Source organism: Mobula birostris, chromosome 11 (genome assembly GCF_030028105.1).
Source record: "Mobula birostris isolate sMobBir1 chromosome 11, sMobBir1.hap1, whole genome shotgun sequence".
Lineage (NCBI taxonomy): Eukaryota > Metazoa > Chordata > Chondrichthyes > Myliobatiformes > Myliobatidae > Mobula > Mobula birostris.
Genome location: NC_092380.1, coordinates 108829320 through 108849546, shown reverse-complemented (window position 1 = coordinate 108849546; position 20227 = coordinate 108829320). Strand labels below are relative to the sequence as shown.

The 20227-nt window shown below is 42.4% G+C and overlaps 1 protein-coding gene across 5 annotated transcripts in view; it reads right to left on the bottom strand.

Moving 5' to 3' along the window:
* Positions 1-20227, bottom strand: part of LOC140205303 (doublecortin domain-containing protein 1-like) — a 566682-nt gene that overhangs the window by 132642 nt on the left and 413813 nt on the right. For all 5 annotated transcript variants that reach the window (XR_011887817.1, XM_072272825.1, XM_072272826.1 and 2 more), the window contains one exon: positions 17634-17815. Coding sequence is in view for 4 of the 5 variants with exons in the window: in XM_072272825.1 (XP_072128926.1) it covers positions 17634-17815 (182 nt within the window). In the remaining variant the exon portion in view is untranslated. The remainder of the gene's footprint in view (positions 1-17633; positions 17816-20227) is intronic.

The window sequence follows — 20227 nt, the reverse complement described above, 5'->3', positions numbered from 1 at the left end:
CAAGCAGATGTCAATGAACAACATCCTGGCATATGAGGTATTGTTTTCTAGGTGGGACAGGACAGAGTGGAGGGACCGAGGCTATGGACTGGTTTGAGCAATAGGCAAACTGGAAAGGGTCCAATGTACAGGTAGCTGTAAGGTGGGATTTTATACAATCCATTACTAGCTGTTGAAAGCACTTCATGATTGTTGAAGTCAGTGCTACTGGGCAGCAATCATTTAGGCCAGTTTCCATTGCTCATTTAGGCACCAGAATGATGGTGGCTGAAGCCTGCAGGGATGCTGGACTGTTCTAGAGAGATAGTAAAGATGTTCAGGCCTCTGTTAGCTGGATTTAGAAATTTTTATCTCCAATAAATTAAAAAATAAATACAAAGAAATGATCCAAAGCCAACACCAGCAGTTGCGTTGTAAATGTGCATTATTAAGGAAGAGAGAAAAAATAACATATTAGATTATTTGAAATAAATTAAAATTTCAAGACAGCTCTTTCTGCCTAATTAGAATCACTCCAGGCGGGCAACCTCGAGGGCTGGTGCCAAGTAACCCACTGGTATTTGATGCCAAGTCATTCTTCTTCCCAGAGGGTTTCTCCCGCTGTGCTCTGCTGATGCATTCTCTCAGTAAGCCTGTCATGATGCCAAATCTGTTGAAAACCCCATTTACTCAAATCTCAGACAAGCACCCTCTGCTGTACAAACATTCACACTGCACTGTTGGCAACACATTTATTTTTAATTAGAGATACGACGTGGAACAGGTCCTTCTGGCCCAATGAGACCGCGTTGCCTAGAAACCCGCCGACTTAACCCTAGACTAGTCACAGGGCAAGTTACGATGACCAATTAACCTCCTAGCCAGTACGCCTTTAGCCTGTGGGAGGAAACTGGAGCACCTGGAGAAAACACAAGCGTGCTCGGGAAGAACGTACGAACTTTCTTACAGAGGACGCCGGAATTGAACTCTGAGCTCCTATGCCCTGAGCTGTAATAGTGTTAATGTGTTTCCAATTAACGCACATTCTGTCAGATATCGGCATAATCAATTTCATTTTTTATTTAGAGATACAGCATGGTAACAGGCCCTTCTGGCCTAACAAGCCCACTCTGCTCAGTTACAACCATGTGACCAATTAACCTGTACGTTTGGTATGTGGGAGGAAACCAGAGCACACAGTGGAAACCCGCACAGTCACGGGGAGAACGTACAGACAGTGATGGGAATTGAACCCAGATCCTGATGCAGTCATAGCATTACATTAACCGCTATGCAATCGTGCTGCTCTAACTCTATTCATAATAACAGGCAAAATGCAAGATAATGACAACATATTAACACCTCTAAGTTCAAAGTAAATTTAATATCAAAGTGCTTACAGTATATATCACCATATATTACTTTGAGATTCATTTTATTAGACCATGAGGACTGGGAGCAGAGTTAGACCATTCAGCCCTCTGAATCTGCTACCATTCCATCATGGCTGATTTATTACCCATCTCAACCCCATTGTCCTGTTATTCTGCCTTCTCCCAGTAACCTTTGATGCTCTCAATAATCAAGAACCTCTGCTTTAAATACATCCAATGACTTGTCCTCCACAGCCAGCTGTGGCAATTAATTCCACAGATGCACCACCCTCTGGCTGAAGAAATTCCTCCTCATCTCTGTGCTAAAGGGACGTGCTTTTATTCTGAGACCGTGCCCTCCGGCTCTAGACTCTTCCACTCCATGTCCAATCTATCTCGGCCCTTCAATGAACACACACAAAACGCTGAACAGACTCTGCAGGCCAGGCAGCATTAATGGAAAAGGGTAAACAGTCGATGTTTCGGACCAAGACCTTCTAACAGGACTGGAAAAAAAAAGATGAGAAGTCAGAGTAGCAAGGTGGTGGTGGTGGGGGAGGAAGAAGTTCAAGATGGCAAATGATAGGTGAAACTAGGAGAGGGGGAGGGGTGAAGTAAAGAGCTGGGAAGTTGATTGGTGAAAGAGATAAAGGGCTAGAGAAGGGGGGATCTGATAGGAGAGGGTAGATGATAGGGAAGGGGAAGGAGCACCAGAGGAAGTGATGGGCAGATAAGGAAATAAGCTGAGAGAAGGAAATAGGAATGTGGAATGGTGAAAGGGGGTCATTACCGGAAGTTTGAGAAATCAATGTTCATGCTATCAGGTTGGAGACTACCCAGACAGAATATCAGGTGATGGTCCTCCAACCTGAGTGTGGTCTCATAGTGGCAGTAGAGGAGGCCATGGACTGACACGTCGGAATGGGAATGGGAAGTAGAATTGAAATGGGTGGCCACTAGGAGATCCTGCTTTTTCTGAAAGATGGAGCACAGGTGCTCGGTGAAGCAGTCTCCCAATCTACATCGGGTCTCACCAATATACAGGAGTCCACACCGGGAGCACTGGATACAGTAGATGACCCCTACAGACTTACAGGTGAAGTGTCATTTCACCTGGAAGGACTGTTTAGGGCCCTGAATGGTAGTGAGGGAAGAGGTGTAGGGGCAGGCGTAGCACTTGTTCCGTTTGCCAAGTTAAGTACCAGGAGAGAGATCAGTGGGGTAGGATGAACGGACCAGGGAGACATGCAGGGAGCAATCCCTGCAGAAAGCTGAAAGTGGGAGGGGAGGGATAGATATGCTTGGTGGTGGGACCCCCTTGGAGATGGCGGAAGTTCTGGAGAATTATGTGATGAACATGGAGGCTAGTGGGGTTGTAGGTGAGGACAAGAGGAATCCTTTCCCTAGTGGGGTGGCGGGAGAATGGGGTGAGGGCAGACATGAGTGAAATGAAAGAGATGAGGTGTGAGGGCAGTGTTGATGATGAAGGAAAGCCCCCTTCTTTGAAGAAAGAGGGTGGTAAATTGGTTAGTAAGTAGGCAGATGATACTAAGATAGGTGGTGTTGTGGATGATGAGGTAGGTTTTCAAAGCTTGCAGAGAGATTTAGGACAGTTAGAAAAGTGGGCTGAAAGATGGCAGATGGAGTTTAATGCTGAAAAATATGAGGTGCTACATTTTGGTAGGACTAATCAAAATAGAACATACATGGTAAATGGTAGGGCATTAAAGAATGCTGTAGAACAGAGGGATCTAGGAATAATGGTGCATAGTTCCCTGAAGGTAGAATCTCATGGGGATAGGGTGGTGAAGAAAGCTTTTGGTATGCTGGCCTTTATTAATCAGAGCATTGAGTATAGGAGTTGGGATGTAATGTTGAAATTGTATAAGGCATTGGTAAGGCCAAATTTGGAGTATTGTGTACAGTTCTGGTCACCGAATTATAGGAAAGATGTCAACAAAATAGAGAGAGTACAGAGGAGGTTTACTAAAATGTTGCCTGGGTTTCATCTCCTAAGTTACAGAGAAAGATTGAACAAGTTAGTTCTTTATTCTTTGGAGCACAGAAGGTTGAGGGGGGACTTGATAGAGGTGTTTAAAATTATGAGGGGGATTGATAGAGTTGACATGGATAGGCTTTTTCCATTGAGAGTGGGGAAGATTCAAACAAGAGGACATGAGTTGAGAGTTAAAGGACAAAAGTTTAGGGGTAACATGAGGGGAAACTTCTTTACTCAGAGAGTGGTAGCTGTGTGGAATGAGCTTCCAGCAGAAGTGGTTGAGGCAGGTTCGATGTTGTCGTTTAAAGTTAAATTGGATAGATATATGGACAGGAAAGGAATGGAGGGTTATGGGCTGAGTGCAGGTCGGTGGGACTAGGAGAGAGCAAGAGTTTGGCACGGGCCAGAAGGGCCAAGATGGCCTGTTTCTGTGCTGTAATTGTTATATGGCTATATGGTTATCTCCTTAGTTCTGGAATGAAAAGCCTCATCCTGAGAGCAGATGCGACGGAGATGGAGGTATTGAGAAAAGGGGATGGCGTCTTTACAAGTGACCAGGTGGGAAGAGGTACAGTCCAGGCAGCTGTGAGAATCAGTGAGTTTATAAAAGATGTCAATAGATAAACTGTCTCCAGAGATAGAGACAGGGAGATTGAGAAAGGAGAGGGAGGTGTTGGAAATGGACCAGGTAAATTTGAGGGCAGGGTGGAAGTTGGAAGCAAAGTTGATGAAGCCGATGAGATAAGCTTGGGTGTAGGAAGCAGCACCAATGCAGTCGTCAATACAGCGTAGTAGGAGTTAGGGAGTGATACTCTTGTAGGCTTAGAACATAGACTGTTCCACGTAGCTATCAAAAAGGTAGGCATAGCTGGGACTCATGCGAGTCCCCATGACTACACTTTTTGTTTGAATGAGGTACGAGGAGCCGAAGGAGAAATTATTGAGAGTGAGGACCAGTTCCGCCAGATGGAGGAGAGCGGAGGTGGAGGGGGACTGATTGGGTCTGGTTTTTTAGAGAGAAGAGAAGAGCTTTAAGGACCTCCTGATGGGGCATGGGGGTGTCTAAGATGAAAATGAGAAGATTGGGGCCAAGGAACTTGGAGTCACTGAAAAGATCCAGAACATGGGAAGTGTCACGGATGTAGGTAGGAAAGGACTGAACCAGAGGGGATAAAAAATAGTTGAAGTATGCAGATATAAGTTTGGCAGGACACTATCATGCAGTGTCAATGGTTCTACCTGGACAGTCAGGTTTGTGGATCTTGGATGAGAGGTTTGACAGATTTCAATGAAATGCCCCCTCACTCTTCTAATCTGCAGCGAGTTCAGGCCAAGGGCCACTAAAAGCTTCTCATACATGAGCCCCTTCATTCCCAGGATCATTCTCGTGAACCTCCTCTGGACCCTCTCCAATGCCAGCACTGCCTTTCTTAGATAAGGGGACTAAAACTGCACAATATTACAAGTCCATCTTGGCCAACGTCTTATAAAGTCTCAGTATTACATCCTTACTTTTATATTCTAATCCTCTTGAAATGAACGCTGATTTTTTTTAGGTATTTGCAGAAAAATTAAGAATTAAAGGAGAATATGAAAAATTGTGCATAGCCCTCGTGAAAGAATAGTGTGACCCAATGTGAATTAATGAAGATAATGGGATGGTTATACTGCTACGAAGTCCAGAACGAGGGGTCACAGTTTGAGGATAAAGGGGAAACCTTTTAGGACCGAGATGAGGAAAAACTTCTTCACACAGAGAGTGGTGAATCTGTGGAATTCTATGCCACAGGAAACAGCTGAGGCCAGTTCATTGGCTATATTTAAGAGGGAGCTAGATATGGCCCTTGTGGCTAAAGGGGTCAGGGGGTATGGAGGGAAAGCTGGTACAGGGTTCTGAGTTGGATGATCAGCCATGATCATACTGAATGGTGGTGCAGGCTCGAAGGGCCGAATGGCCTACTCCTGCACCTATTTTCTATGTTTCTATGTTTCTTCCTCACTTAGAACTTTCTTTGTTGTCTCATTTTACACATTCACTTTATTCTATATCAGCTCAAGATTATTTGTCATGCATACGGCATGGAAAAATACAGTGAAGCGTGTGGATTGCCTTAACAACCAGTCCTGATGAAGGGTCTCAGCCTGAAACGTCAGCTCTTTATTGCTCTCCATAGATGCTGCGTGATCTGCTGAGTTTCTCCGGAACTTTGTGTGTGTGTCTGGCAAACATCCAGTGGGCAAAGGAGGTCAAATCGTGCAAATAATAAATTAAAAAAGTAAGTAAATAATACTGTGTCCTTGCTTTTGCTTCGCTCAGAGTATATGCAAATATGAAATAAATAAATCCTGGTTAGTAATATGAACTCTGTGCTTGCAGGATCCTCCTATTAAAAAGTAAATTAATGTAGGGCCCTGTGTTTTGGTCAGGTAATGGGTGTTGTATTTTAAATCTAATTCATCCCACATACTTAATGCACTCCCATAAAAAGCACGCTACAAATTAGCCTATAAAGCAAAACCAAGCCTGAAATTGAAATCTCTGATGCGTGGATTTTAATATCAAATATTTTATTAATACAGCTTGTGATCACTAAAACCTTTCTGAGCACTTTCTGAGCATTTGAAGGAAAACCCATCACTTACATATCGAGTCAAGTAACTGCTGACTGTGACACAGGGAAAGTGTTGCAATTGAACCCATATCCACTACTTCTGCTGGGAACTTGCTCTACACTCGTACCTTTAGTGATAACTCAGGTCCTCAGGTAATGGCATCATCCCGCTACATTTGTGTAATTGTGCAGAGTGGCTCAAAGGACCAGATAGATCTTCTCCATGCTATAGTGCTGAATAAATAGTTAGATAGATAGATAGATAAATCAATCAAGGCATTGGCAGATTGGAAGGCAAAGTAGTCCACAGGATAGAGCATAGTGTAAACAGGACACAGCTCAGTTTGAGGTACGGAGAGAGAGTTTCAATGAACTCAGGATTATGGAAAGTGGAATATGGAAAACCAGCCTAGAGGGTAATGGAATGATTTGAAATAATAAAGTTAACAGTGACAGTTTGACTAGCAGTGAGCTGATGTAATGGTGGGGATAGAATGACACTGAGGTGAAGATTGGTGATCTTTACGATCAAAAAAATTATCGGCTAGTCCAGGGGTCAATACCAAAGACCAAAGCCCAAAGATGGGTCAAAAGTCTGGAAGCTGAAACCCATTGGCTGACGCCCGGTGAAGTGCCATGAGGTTGGAGGACTGACCGTGTGTGTGTGGGAGGGAAGAAAAGGGGATTGTTTGGCTGTTGTTATTTCATTGCTTGCTGTGTCCTTTGTTGTTAAGGTGAACCTTGTGGGTATACTAATGCATCGCCGACACCAGTCTACCTGCCAGCAAGGACATATACTGTATACAGAAAGGTGCCAGAAAATGGGCTGCAACTTCATGAAGGATCACACCCACCCTAGTCATGGAGTTTTTGTCCCACTCCCTGGCATCCACTCTAGGACCACCAGGCTCAAAAACAGTTATTTTCAACACCTAATCAACACCTCCACCCACTAGTCCACCTCCTCCACACCCCCAACCGCCACTACTTTATCATTTCCTGTCAGATAATCCTATGCCTAGTGTCACTTTATGGACATACAATCGATCTTTGTGTAGAAGCTTTCTTACATATTTATTTTTATTGTGATTTTATTATTATTGTGTTCTTTATTTTTTTACTGCATCAGATCTGGAGTAACAATTATTTTGTTCTCCTTTATACATGAACTGGAAATGACATTAAACAATCGAATCTTGAACCTGGAATCTATGTTGGCACTGGAACATGTGGCGACAATTGCGAGCAGCCCCCAGAACATCCCCAGGTGTGTTGGTTGACACATTTCATTGTATGTTTCGATGTGCATTTGATAAATAAATCTGAATATGAATCTAGTGATGCAAGTGGATGTGATGGTGGTGTTTCATAGACATTTACAAAGGCACATAAATATCCAGGGAACAGGGGGACGTGGATCATGCATAGGCTGTAACGTTCCCTCTAATTTTTTTACAGCTGTGTGGACCAACTATTGCTCTGAGCAGGAAATTTGTACACAGTCTGAAAACTGCATGACACTTTAAGTAATTGTCTTTTGTAATACGCATACAATGAATGGTTCCTTAAGGTTGTTATAGACGGGGGTTGGGGGTTGTAAATGGAGACAAGCTCCCACTGCCTATTAAGCGCTCCCAATGGCCTGCATCTCAAGTAGCCTCAGACAACCATGGCCTTGCTGGATATGTGGCTTAGCTACTAAGCCTGACGGAACCGTTACTACTGACAGGAGAAGGGGAAAAGGTGGGTTACTAGCACCTTAAAACCAGTCGCTTTGAGCAGATGGGGCTCAACAGCCATGGTTGGCAGCTCATCTAGGAGAAAGAAAACTATGATCTCAAACCTTGCTGCCTTGCAATTATACCCGCTCATGGGGAAGGCTTTGGAGTAAACCCCGAGAGAAAAATCTGGAGCTGAAGTCCCTAAGACAGTCTTACATTGAGCTCAATGCTGACTGGCAACCCCTGTGACACTGCTGGTACCAAACTGCATCAATCTCTGCTGTTCCTTTGGTTTCATCAGATGTGTGGAGAGGGGGAGCTTGCTACATGGACAACAGCTTGCTTTCCATATCGTATTGCCCAGGCTTTCGTATCTAGACAACTGAGATGCAACATCCATGGTCAACTCTGACCGACGGAGGCCTCAGAATACAATGAATATTTAGAATGAAAATTGATATATCACATACTTTTGATTTTATTTATTAATTGACACATTTCATGAAATACAGGACAACAAAGAAAATATTCCAAGTTTTGTAAGCCTTTATTTCTAGCTGCATGGCAACAAAGGCTATGTGTGTGGGAGCATTTCAGTTACCGTTCAGCACAGACATCGTGGCTGAAGGGCCAGTTCTGATGCTGTAGTGTTCTATGTTCCATTGGTTTGGCTTGCACTATGTTACCAGACTCAGAGAGGAGGAAGATTTTTTTTTAGCCAGTTGGTGGTGGAATCTGTGGAATTCATTGCCACAAGCGGCTGTGGAGGCCAGGTCACTGGGTGCATTTAAGGTGGAGGTTGATAGATTCTTGATTAGTCAGGGTGTGGAAGGTTATGGGGAGAAGGCAGGATATTGGGGCTGAGAGGGAAATGGATCAGCCATGATGAAATGGCAGAGCAGATGTGATGGGCCAAATAGCCTAACTCTGCTCCTATATCTGATGGTCGCTATCTCAATGACTATAATACAGTTGACTGCACAGAGAGCTAGCCTAATTAGAAAGGCCCTAGATAGACAATCTCAAAGGTTGGTGGTTGATTCCAAGTATCCTTCTTCTTTCCAGAGGACTTCCCCTGTGGCTGTGGTATGGTGGTGCATTCAATCAAAAAGTGTGTTATGATGCTGGACCTGTAAGCGGTGAACTAAAAGTCATTGAACAGAGAGAGGCTTGAGTTGACACATCTCTGTTGAAATCGCACTCCTAACAAGAGAGAGAGTGATTACTTAGATCTGACGGCCATGAAGGATAAGTTAATCAAAGAGATTTTGTGATTGAAATAAAGAGACTACCTGTGGGTGCGTGTGCACTGGATGGGTCCATGTTGGTACACAATTCCCTGCTATTGCAAAATGGATGACAAGGACTGAAGATCCTTTTCCCAAGGAATATGCCACTTGCTGTTACCTGCCTGGGTCTATGTTGCTAATTTGTAGAGATACACCACAGTAAGAGGCCCTTCTGGCTCAGCATGTCCACATTGCCCAAGTACACACCTGTGATGGATTAGTGCAAAGAGAAAGCAGAAATAGTTCAAAAATCTGACAGCAGAGTGTAAGAAGCTGATCCTAAAACACTGAGTATGAATTTTCAGACTCCTGTACCTTCTCCCTGTTGGTAGTAATGGTGAGGGTCCTTCACGATAGATGTTATTTTCTTGAGGCATCGCCTTTTGAAGATGTCTTCGATGGCGGGGAGGCCAGTGCCCATGATGGAGCTGGCTGAGTTTACAGCCCTCTGCAGCTTTTTTCCAAATCTGTGCATCAGATCAGTAAAAGGGCGCCAGGGTAGCGTAGCATACAGCGCAACACTATTACAGCAAGGGATATTCTGAAGTTTGAAGCCCCATTTTAGCACTGTCTGTAAGACGACTGTATGTTCTCACTGTGAGTGCGTGGATTCCCTCTGGGTGCTCTGGCTTTCTCCCACATTCCAAAGAAAGAAACATAGAAACATAGAAACCTACAGCACAGTACAGGCCCTTCGGCCCACAAAGCTGTGCCGAGCATGTCCTTACCTTAGAAATTACCTAGGGTTACCCATAGCCCTCTATTTTTCTGAGCTCCATGTACCTGTCTAGGAGTCTCTTAAAAGACCCTATCGTATCCATCTCCACCACTGTTGCCGGCAGCCCATTCCATGCATTCACCACTCTCTGCGTAAAAAACTTCCCCTGTCATTTCCTCTGTACCTACTTCCAAGCACCTTAAAACTGTGCCCTCTCATGCTAGTCATTTCAGCCCTGGGAAAAGGCCTCTGACTATCCACACAATCAATGCCTCTCATCATCTTATACACCTCTATCAGGTCACCTCTCATCCTCCATTGTTCCAAAGAAAAAAGGCCAAGTTCACTCAACCTATTCTCATAAGGCATGCTCCCCAATCAAGGCAACATCCTTGTAAATCTCCTCTGTACCCTTTCTATGGTTTCCACATCCTTCCTGTAGTGAGGCGACCAGAACTGAGCACAGTACTCCAAGTGGGGTCTGATCAGGGTCCTATATAGCTGCAACATTACCCCTCGGCTCCTAAGCTCAATCCCACGATTGATGAAAGCCAATACACCATATGCCTTCTTAACCACAGAGTCAATCTGCACAGCAGCTTTGAGTGTTCTATGGACTCAGACCCCAAGATCCCTCTGATCCTCCATACTGCCAAGAATCTTACCGTTAATGCTATATTCTGCCATCATATTTGACCTACCAAAATGAACCACCTCACACTTATCTGGGTTGAACCCCATCTGCCACTTCTCAGCCCAGTTTTGCATCCTATCAACATCCGGCTGTAACCTCTGACAGCCCTCCACATGATCCACAACACCTCCAACCTTTGTGTCATCAGCAAATTTACTAACCCATCCCTCCACTTCCTCATCCAGATCATTATAAAAATCACAAAGAGTAGGGGTCCCAGAACAGATCCCTGAGGCACACCACTGGTCACCGACCTCCATGCAGAATATGACCCGTCTACAACCACTCTTTGCTTTCTATGGGCAAGCCAGTTCTGAACAACAAAGCAATATCCCCTTGGATCTCATGCCTCCTTACTTTCTCAATAAGTCTGGCATGGGGTACCTTATCAAATGCCTTGCTGAAATCCACATACACTATATCTATGGCTCTACCTTCATCAATGTGTTTAGTCACATCCTCAAAAAATTCAATCAGGCTCGTAAGGCACGACCTGCCTTTGACTAAGCCATGCTGACTATTCCTAATCATATTATGCCTCTCCAAATGATCATAAATCCTGCCTGTCAGGATCTTCTCCATCAACTTACCAACCACTGAAGTAAGACTCATTGGTCTATAATTTCCTTGGCTATCTCTACTCCCTTTCTTGAATAAGGGAACAACATCCACGACCCTCCAATCCTCTGGAACCTCTCCCGTCATTGATGATGCAAAGATCATTGCCAGAGGCTCAGCAGTCTCCTCCCTCACCTTCCACAGTAGCCTGGGGTACTTCTCATCCCGTCCCGGTGACTTATCCAACTTGATGTTTTCCAAAAGCTCCAGCACGTCCTCTTCCTTTATATTGTTACATACCCCGTAACTGGGTTGCCAAACCAGCAGAAATGGAACACTCGTTGGAGTCTGGATTACTAGGACCTAATAAAGTTTTATTAAAGAAACAAATAATACAGTACTCTAATCGTAAGGATATAAATGTAACAGGTTAGCAATGATAATACACACCTGTACACAGAACTAGGGTAATAGGAATCAACCAAGCTCTATTGCAGTCTAGGGGTAAAATGATCAGTCTTACAGTGATGCAGAGTTCATTTCAGCTTAGTGCAGTTCGCAGTAATTGCTGTTATACCGTTGGAGGGGGGGGGGGATGCAATTTGGTTCAGACAGACCTTTGATGTCTCTGCAGTTGGTTTCGGGCAGACCCTTTTTGATATCTTCTATCCAGCTGTGGTCACCGACTGTGACCCCTCCATTCCGGATACGGTCGTTCTTCCGTGGTGAACCCAGCACCCAGGCAAAGGTGGACACACACACTAGGTCCCCACTGATCGTACCTTTACACCCTGTGAGCCTATGGTCGGTTCCCGCACACCGGACCTCCAAACTCCCACCACTTGTGGGGGCACACCGCTCTTTCCAGGGTCTCGTTGTCTTGTGGTCTCGTGGTGTCGCCTTCCTTAGCGAACCTGGTCTTTTTATCCCGCTGCTGGGGTATCACCTGTCCATCAAACTTCAAGCAGTTCAGGTTCAAAGCAACCGGTCTGTCAATATTCTGAATTGTGTTTCTTTTCCGTTAATTCCTCTCTCCTCTCTTATTAGCATTTTGAATGTTTCTCCATTGTCTCCCTTATCTCTCATTAGCATCAATCGTCCGATAGCTTGGTTTGGTGTCACAATATGTACATGCTCAAGCTTTTCAGTCCACTGTAAGCCATCCCTACAATTGCCAAGATCCTTTTCTGTAGTGAATACTGAAGCAAAGTATTCATAAAGTACCTCTGCTAGCTCTTCTGGTTCCATACACACTTTTCCACTGTCACACTTGATTGGTCCTATTCTCTCATGTCTTATCCTCTTGCTCTTCACATACTTGCTGAACGCCTTGGGGTTTTCATTAATCCTGTCCACCAAGGCCTTCTCATGGCCCCTTCTGTCTCTCCTAATTTCATTCTTAAGCTCCTTCCTGCTAGCCTTATAATCTTCTAGATCTCTATCGTTACCTAGTTTTTTGAACCTTTCATAAGCTCTTCTTTTCTTCTACCAGTTCACTGGTTAATTGGTCATTGTAATTGTCTTGTGATTAGACTATGGTTAAATATGGGGGTTGCTGGGTGGTGCAGCTCATGGGGCCAGAAGGGCCTGTTCCATGTGGATCTCCAGGTAAAAAATAAATAAATAAAACTGCGGAGGGTTGTAAGACCCTCTTACAAACATCTGGCAAATACCCAGCACAGCATTTTCCTATGGCAGGAATTGAAGCAAGTCAGAATCAAAAACAGGTTTAAGGTCACCAGCATATGTCACAAAATTTGTTGGCTTTGCAGTAGTACAATGCGATACATAATGATAGGAAAAACATATATTACAGTAATATATATGTATATTAAGTAGTTAAATAAGCATTGCAAAAATAGAAATAAAAAAAGTAGTGAGGTAGCGTTCATGGGTTCATTGTCCATTCAGAAATCAGATGGCAGAGGGGAAGAAGCTGTTCCTCGATCATTGAGTGTGTGCCTTCAGGCTTCTGTGCCTCCTTCCTGATGGCAGCATTGAAAACATGGCACGTCCTGGGTGATGGGGGTCCTTAATGATGGATACTGCCTTTTTGAAGATGACCTGGACACTACGGAGGAAATGCTCATGATGGAACTGACTAACTTTACAACTCTCTGCAGCTTACTTCAATCCTGTGCAGTACCTCCACCCATACCAGATGGTGATGCAGCCACTTAGAATGCTTTCCACGATACATCTGTAGAAATTTGCGCATGTCTTTAGTGACATACTGAATCTCCTCAGTCTCCTAATGAAATGTAGCCAGTGTCGTGTCTTCTTTGTAGATGCAACGATTCAGGAACAGCACCTTCTCCTCTGCCATCAGATTTCTGAATGAACACTACCTCTACTTTTTTTTGCACTGCCTATTTAATGTAACTTTTTACTTTGTATATCTATCACTATTATGATGGCAGGAAGCTGGGGTGAGTGCAAACGTACGGGAAATGAAGGAGATGCGGGTGAGGGCAGCATCAATAGTGGAGGGAGGGAAACCCCATGTATATATATATATATATATATATATATATATATATATCCTTCTTACTGTAACATGATGTTAACCCTGATACTGATCATTGGGAAAATACACTGTGCATGTGAGGATATTGTTAGCTGCACATCTGACACTTGGTAAACATCGGCCATGCTAAGGAGAATTGTGCACTAAAATGTTCAAGCCAGTTTCCCTGTGGGTAACAGTTGACCAGGAAACAATTGGTAGCACTACCTAATTTTGGGGAAATTGCTTTTACATTAGAATAAACAGGTTAATTTAAAAGGACAGGTTATATTTCTACACTGGTATTCCCCTCATATCGAAGTTTGAGAGGCTGAGTGTTTAGGATGATTTAAGTGCTTTGGCAAATGGACACCATTTTCTGCCCGTAATCCAGAACAAGGGGGCATAATCAAAAATTTACATCAGGGTGATGTCAAAATATTTATTCATAAAATGAGATTAGAATTCTGATTCACAAGACCAATTAAAAAGTTCCCACATAGGGGGTAATAGTTCTTTTTAGAAAAGGATTATTTTGACCAGCTGAGAAAATAGGCTGGAAAATGGGAGATAGAATTTAATGCAAACAAGTATGAGGTGTTGTTCTTTGGGAAATAAATCACACTAAGACTTATAATGGGCACTGAGAGGTGAAGAAGAACAAAAGTACCTTGAAAGTGGGAAGAATATTTAAGTAATTTTCCATATATACAAAATTCTGACCTGTTAGACACTATTTTAAAAATCAACCCTTTAGTGAAAGGTTTTATTGGGAAAATGTATAATTTACTATTACAACAGGATAATTATCCTCCATTTAAGATTAAGCAAGATTGGAAAAGAGAGCTTAACATGACCTTGATAACAGAGGATTGGTTGCGAATGTTGAAGTTGGTTAACTCTTCTTCAATTTGCGCCAGTCATTCTTTGATTCCATTTAAAATTGTACATCGTTATCATTTGACAAAGGAGAGACTGTCTAAAATATTTCCTAATGTAAATAGTCAGTGTGATAGATGTATAACTGAGATAGCTACATTGACACATATGTTTTGGTCGTGATCTGTACTGAAACAGTTTTGGAAAACTATTTTTTCTACAATTTCTAAAGCTTTAAAAATTAATTTACAACCTAATAAATTGACAGTTTTGTTTGGTATAATTCCTCAATATATTCATGGTATTTCTATATCAGACCAATATGTAATTGCATTTGTTACATTATGGGCTAGAAGGGCTATTTTATTAAAATGGAAAGATGCCTCTGCTCCCACTTTGATACAATGGTTCTCTCAGATGATGGTATGTCTTAGTTTGGAAAAATCAGAAGTCGAACTTTTGATCCTCAATTTGACTTTGAGAAAAGGTGGGGCTCTTTTGCCTGCTACTATCATTTGATCTGAGTTAATTAAGATGGTTCCTTTCTGATTCTTGGGTAAATGGATTTGGTTGGCGGATTGATGTCTTTTTTTAATAGAAGCTTGTATGGCGTATAGCTCCAGGTTTGTTCTCCAAACGGGGTTTTTTTTTCTTGTTTTTTTTTTGTTTGTTAGCTGAGTTTTTTTGTTTTAGTTAGCAGGGGTTCTTTTTTCCTTCTTCCTTTTTTCAAAAAAAATAGCTTTAACATTTTGTTTTTTTTAATTATTATTATTGATATACTGTTTAGCTTGGTTAATAGTTTGACTTTTATTATACATATTGATATATTAAAAAAAAGAGAGTGAAATCATGGGTAGATGTGGTCATAAAGACAAGAGATTCTGCAGATGCTGGAAATCCAGAGCAACACACGCAAAATGCTGGAGGAACTCAGCAAGTCAGACAGACTCTATGGAAAGGAATAGCATATTCCCCTTTCCTTTCTAGTCCTGAAGAAGGTCATAAATAGTGCTTTTAGGGCTTTAATACATGGAAACATAGGAATCTACAGCACATTACAGGCTTCAGCCCACAATGTTGTGCTAACCATGTAACCTACTCTAGAAGCTGCCTAGAATTTCTCTACTGCATAACTCTCTATTTTCCTAAGCTCCATGTACCTATCTAAAAGTCTCTTAAAAGGCCCTATTGTATCCGACTCTACCACCATCACTGGCAGTGCATTCAACACACCCACCACTGTGTGTTTGAAAAACTTACCTGTGACATCCCCCTTGTACGTACTTCCAGACACATTATATATATAGAACTGTTTATAATATATACAAATTGTAATATAAAAAATATATTAATTACTGTATATAATCAATTATATACTGTACACAATTAAATTAAATAAGTACTGCAAAAGGAGAGTAAAAAAAAGTGAGTTAGTGTTTATCAGTTCACTCATTGTCTGCTCAGAAATCTGATGTCAGATGGGAAGTAACTGTTCCTAAAACATGGAGTATGAGTCTTCAAGTTCCTGTACCTCCTCCCTGCTGTAGTAATGAGTCCAAACTATTCCCATACACAAAATATTACTGACTCTAATCAATTATTATCCTCTTCTTATAGGCTTTACAAATAATGACTTCAAGAGCAGGGAGGCAAAATTTCTAATCTTATGGTTTACTGACTGCGGGTATCCATAACATCTGTTTCGGTAAAGGTCACATACCTTGGTTGGTTTAATATGTTATTTATGGATTAATGTTAAAGAAAGTGCAAGATATTGTTGTCGAGCCCTCACTTGGAGTTTTGATAGTTCTGTTATAGTAAAGGCATCAATCAACTGGCAAGAGTGCAGAGCAGATTTACGAAGATGCTGCCAGGTCTTGAGGAGCTCGAAAAAGAGAGAGGTTAGGAAGGACAGGACTTCGTTCCTTTGAACATGGGAGATTTGAAGGGTGACTTTACAGAGGTGTATAAAATCATGAGCGTTATCAATAGGGTGTTTTTCCCGAGAAAGGGAAACTAGAAACAAGAAAGCATAGGACAAATAAACTCTTCTCGGGCGTCTAGCTGGGTACAGGTATCAACTTTAACCAATGTCTCGATGACAAATTCACTGGCGTATAAAATATCTGGTGAACATCAGACAGACGAGACGCACAGTGAAAACCCGCATCAAAGAGCACAGAGTGTATCCATTTGGGTTACCCAGAGAAATTGGCAGTAGTAGAACATTGCATTTGCAATGGCCATAGGATTGACTTTGACAACACAAAACTACTGTGCCGAGCCAGTGGCTTTTGGGACTGCCTGGTGAAGGAAGCCATTGAAATAAAACTAGAGGAAAAGAATTTTAACAAAGGCAAAGGTCTCACTCGAAGTAAGAACCGGAATTTGATTGTAAGCAAGGTGGGACAGTGGAAACCTGATTGGATGAGGACTAACCAATCAGGAGTGGCAGACAATGGGGGTATAAATACCACTGGACTGGACATGCCCAAGCATCATCCCTGATGAAGATGGCAGAGTTTGTCATCGAAGTGTCAGTTAAAATTGATACCTGTACATGGCTGGAAGCCCAAGAAGAAGTGCCAGGAAAGCACTAGATCCTTTTTCAAGAGAGCACAGGTGTTCAGTAAGGAGAAACATTTAAAAGAGAGTGCTGCACACATGGAACGAGCTGCCAGAGGAAGTGGTTGAGGCAGGTACAGTCATATCATTTAAGAAGGACTTCGGTACAGGGAGAGGTATAGCCCAAATGCAGGAAGTTGGAAGTAGTTGAGTGAGGCTGTGGTTGATAAGATTTCATTGGGCCAAAGGGTCTGGATCTATGCTTATCTTCCTCTATGACCTTATGATTAACTATCAAGTAGCCACTTGCACTAATCCTATTGAAAGATATTTGTAAAAGAACGTGGAAAGAAGGGGTTTAGAGGGATATGGGCCAAATGGAGTTAGCTTGGTGGGTACGATAGTCAGTATGAATGAGTTGGGATGAAAGGCCTGTTCCCTTGTTGTATGACTCTGTGACTAGAATATAAACATGTGACTTTTACTCCATCACTTTAAGCATACAGAGGCATTTTTTGTTCTGCATCAAGTAACTTTAATAACTACACTTACAATGTAGAGTAAGTGGTGTTTACTCTTACATTTCAGAGGCCTTATGTCACTGAGAATGCAGATCCAGTGGCTGTGAAAAGCTAAGATGTTCAGAACGTCAGTATATATCGCTTGTGCTGAGGTCTCAGGTAGAACTGCGTCCACACTGTAACCATGACTGAAGTGATAAAGGTACTTTGCTGTCTTACGTTTTCCTGGGCATGCTGGTGATGTCTGGTCCTGTGACTTTTAGTGCTCTGGATTTGTCTTGTTCTCCATTCTTCAGAACCTTTAGTCTCACAGGGGCGTATACCTCTTGACTTTTCTGTTCTTGGTTTTTCAGCGGTGGAGCATTGGGAAGAAGGGATCCTTCAATCGGCCAATCATATTCCTACAAAAAAAATAATTTTGTTTCATCCACATATGCACACCAGATACACTCAGTGGCCAGCTTATTAGATACATCTGTACACCAGCTCATTAATGCAAGTATCTAATCAGCCAATCATGTGGCAGCAACTTGACGCATAAAAGCACGCAGACATGGTCAAGAGGTTCAGTTGCTCAGACCAAGCATCAGAAGGAGGAAGAAATGTGATCGAAGTGACTTTGACCGTGGAATGGTTGTTGGTGCCAGATGGGGTGGTTTGAGCATCTCAGACACTGTTGATCTCCTGGGATTTTCACGCACAACAGTCTATCTAGGGTTTACAGAGAGTGGTGCGAACAGCCAAAAAGATGTATAGTGAGTGGTGGTTCTGTGGGCAGAAACACCTTGTTAATGAGAGAGGTCAGAGCAGAATGGCCAGACTGGTTCAAGCTATCAGGAAGGTGACAGTAGCTCAAATAACCATGTGTTACAACATTGGTATCCAGAAGAGCACAACACATTGAACCATAAAGTGGATGGGCTACAGCAGCAGAAGACTAGACCAGGTTCCACTCCTGTACCTCATAAAGTGGCTTCTGATTGCAAATCTGCCATGACATTTGTGTTCAACCATGTTTGCCTCATTTGGAGATATTGAGTCACTCTTCTGACAGCTCTTTAACTCAGTGAGCCAATTGTGAAGATTCGGCCTAAACAGGTATATCGAGATAATTACCAATACTCAGAAATTCATGAGGTCAATCAAAGGGGAATTGGAATTGCCTGTAATTATGACACATCAAGTTAGTACTTGGCTTTCTTGCATTTTGAAAATATAATTTGTGTCTGTTTAGCATATCCCTTCCTCATGTGCTTGAACAGCAAGATCTGGAATTCCCTCTCAAAATCTCTTTGGCTTTATGACTCAGATTCATATTCAGATTTATTTATCACATTACATCAAAATGTTAAGATCATACCACCATAATATAGTGGGAGTAAATCAGGTCATTTGATCATCAAATTAGGTCATTTGATGATCAGTCCATCATAGCAGATTTATGATCCCTCTCAACCCCATTCTCCTGCTTTTTACCCTTAATTTTTTGATGCCCTGACTAATCAAGAACCTATCAATCTCCCCGTTAAACATACGTAATGAATTGCCCTTCACAGCCATCCATGGCAATGAATTCCAGACATTCATCGCTCTTGTGCTAAAGGAATTTCTCCTTGTGTCTGTTCTATTCTGAGGCTGTGGTCCTAGACTCCCCCACTTTAAGAAACATCCTCTCTACATCTATTCTATCTACATCTTTCAATATTCTATAGGTTTCAATGATTCCTATAGGTTTATATGTTAACCCTTTCATTTCCAGGATCATTACTGTGAATCTCCTCGAGACCCTCTCCAATGCCAGCACATCTCTATCTTAGATGAGGGGCCCAAAGCTGCTCACAATACTCCAATGCCTTATAAAGCCTTAGTATTACATTCTAGTCCTCACAAAATGAGTGCTAACATTGCATTTGCCTCTCTTACCACAGACTTTAGTGTATCCTGAACGACAACTCCCAAGTCCATTAGCAGCTCTGATTTCTGAATGTTTAGTCCATGCCGTTATTTCATCCACCAAAGTGCATGATGATACAATTCCCTACATTATATTCCATTTGCCGTTTGTTTTCCCGATCTCCCAATCTGTCAAAGTCCTTCCGCAGCCACCCTACTTCTGCAAACACTGTCTTCCTTTCCATCTTTCTTCCTATCATCCACAAACTTGGCCACAATGCCATCAATTCCATCATCCAAATCATTGTCAAAAATGTAAAACCAAGCAGTCCCAATATTGATCCACGTGAAAAACCACTAGTCACCAGCAGCCAACCACCCTTTATCTCCTGCTAGTCAGCCAAACTTCTATCCAGGCAGGTATCTTTCCTGTCATTTCATGGGCTTTTATCTTGTTTAGCAGCGTCATGTGCGGTACCTCGTCAAACAGCTTCTGAAAATCCACATAAACAACATCCACAAACTCTTCTTTATCTATCCAGCCTGTTATACCCTCAAAGAATTCCAATAGGTTTGTCAGGCAATATTTACTGTTATGAGCCTCCAAGCACCCTGAAACCTCATACTTAGTAGTAGAATCCAACATCATCCCAACTACTAAAGTCAGCCTAACTGGCCTATAATTTCTGGTATTTTGCCTCCCACCCTTCTTGAAGAGTAGAGTGACATTTGCAGTTTTCCAGTTCTCCGGAACCAATCCAGAATCTAGTGATTCTAGAAAGATCATTACTAATGCCTTCACAATCTTTTCAGGTCTTTCAGAACCCTGGGGTGTACACCATCTGGCCCAGGTGACTTAGCTACCTTCAGAACTTTCAGCTTCCCAAGCACCTTCTTCTTCATAATAGCAACTACACTCA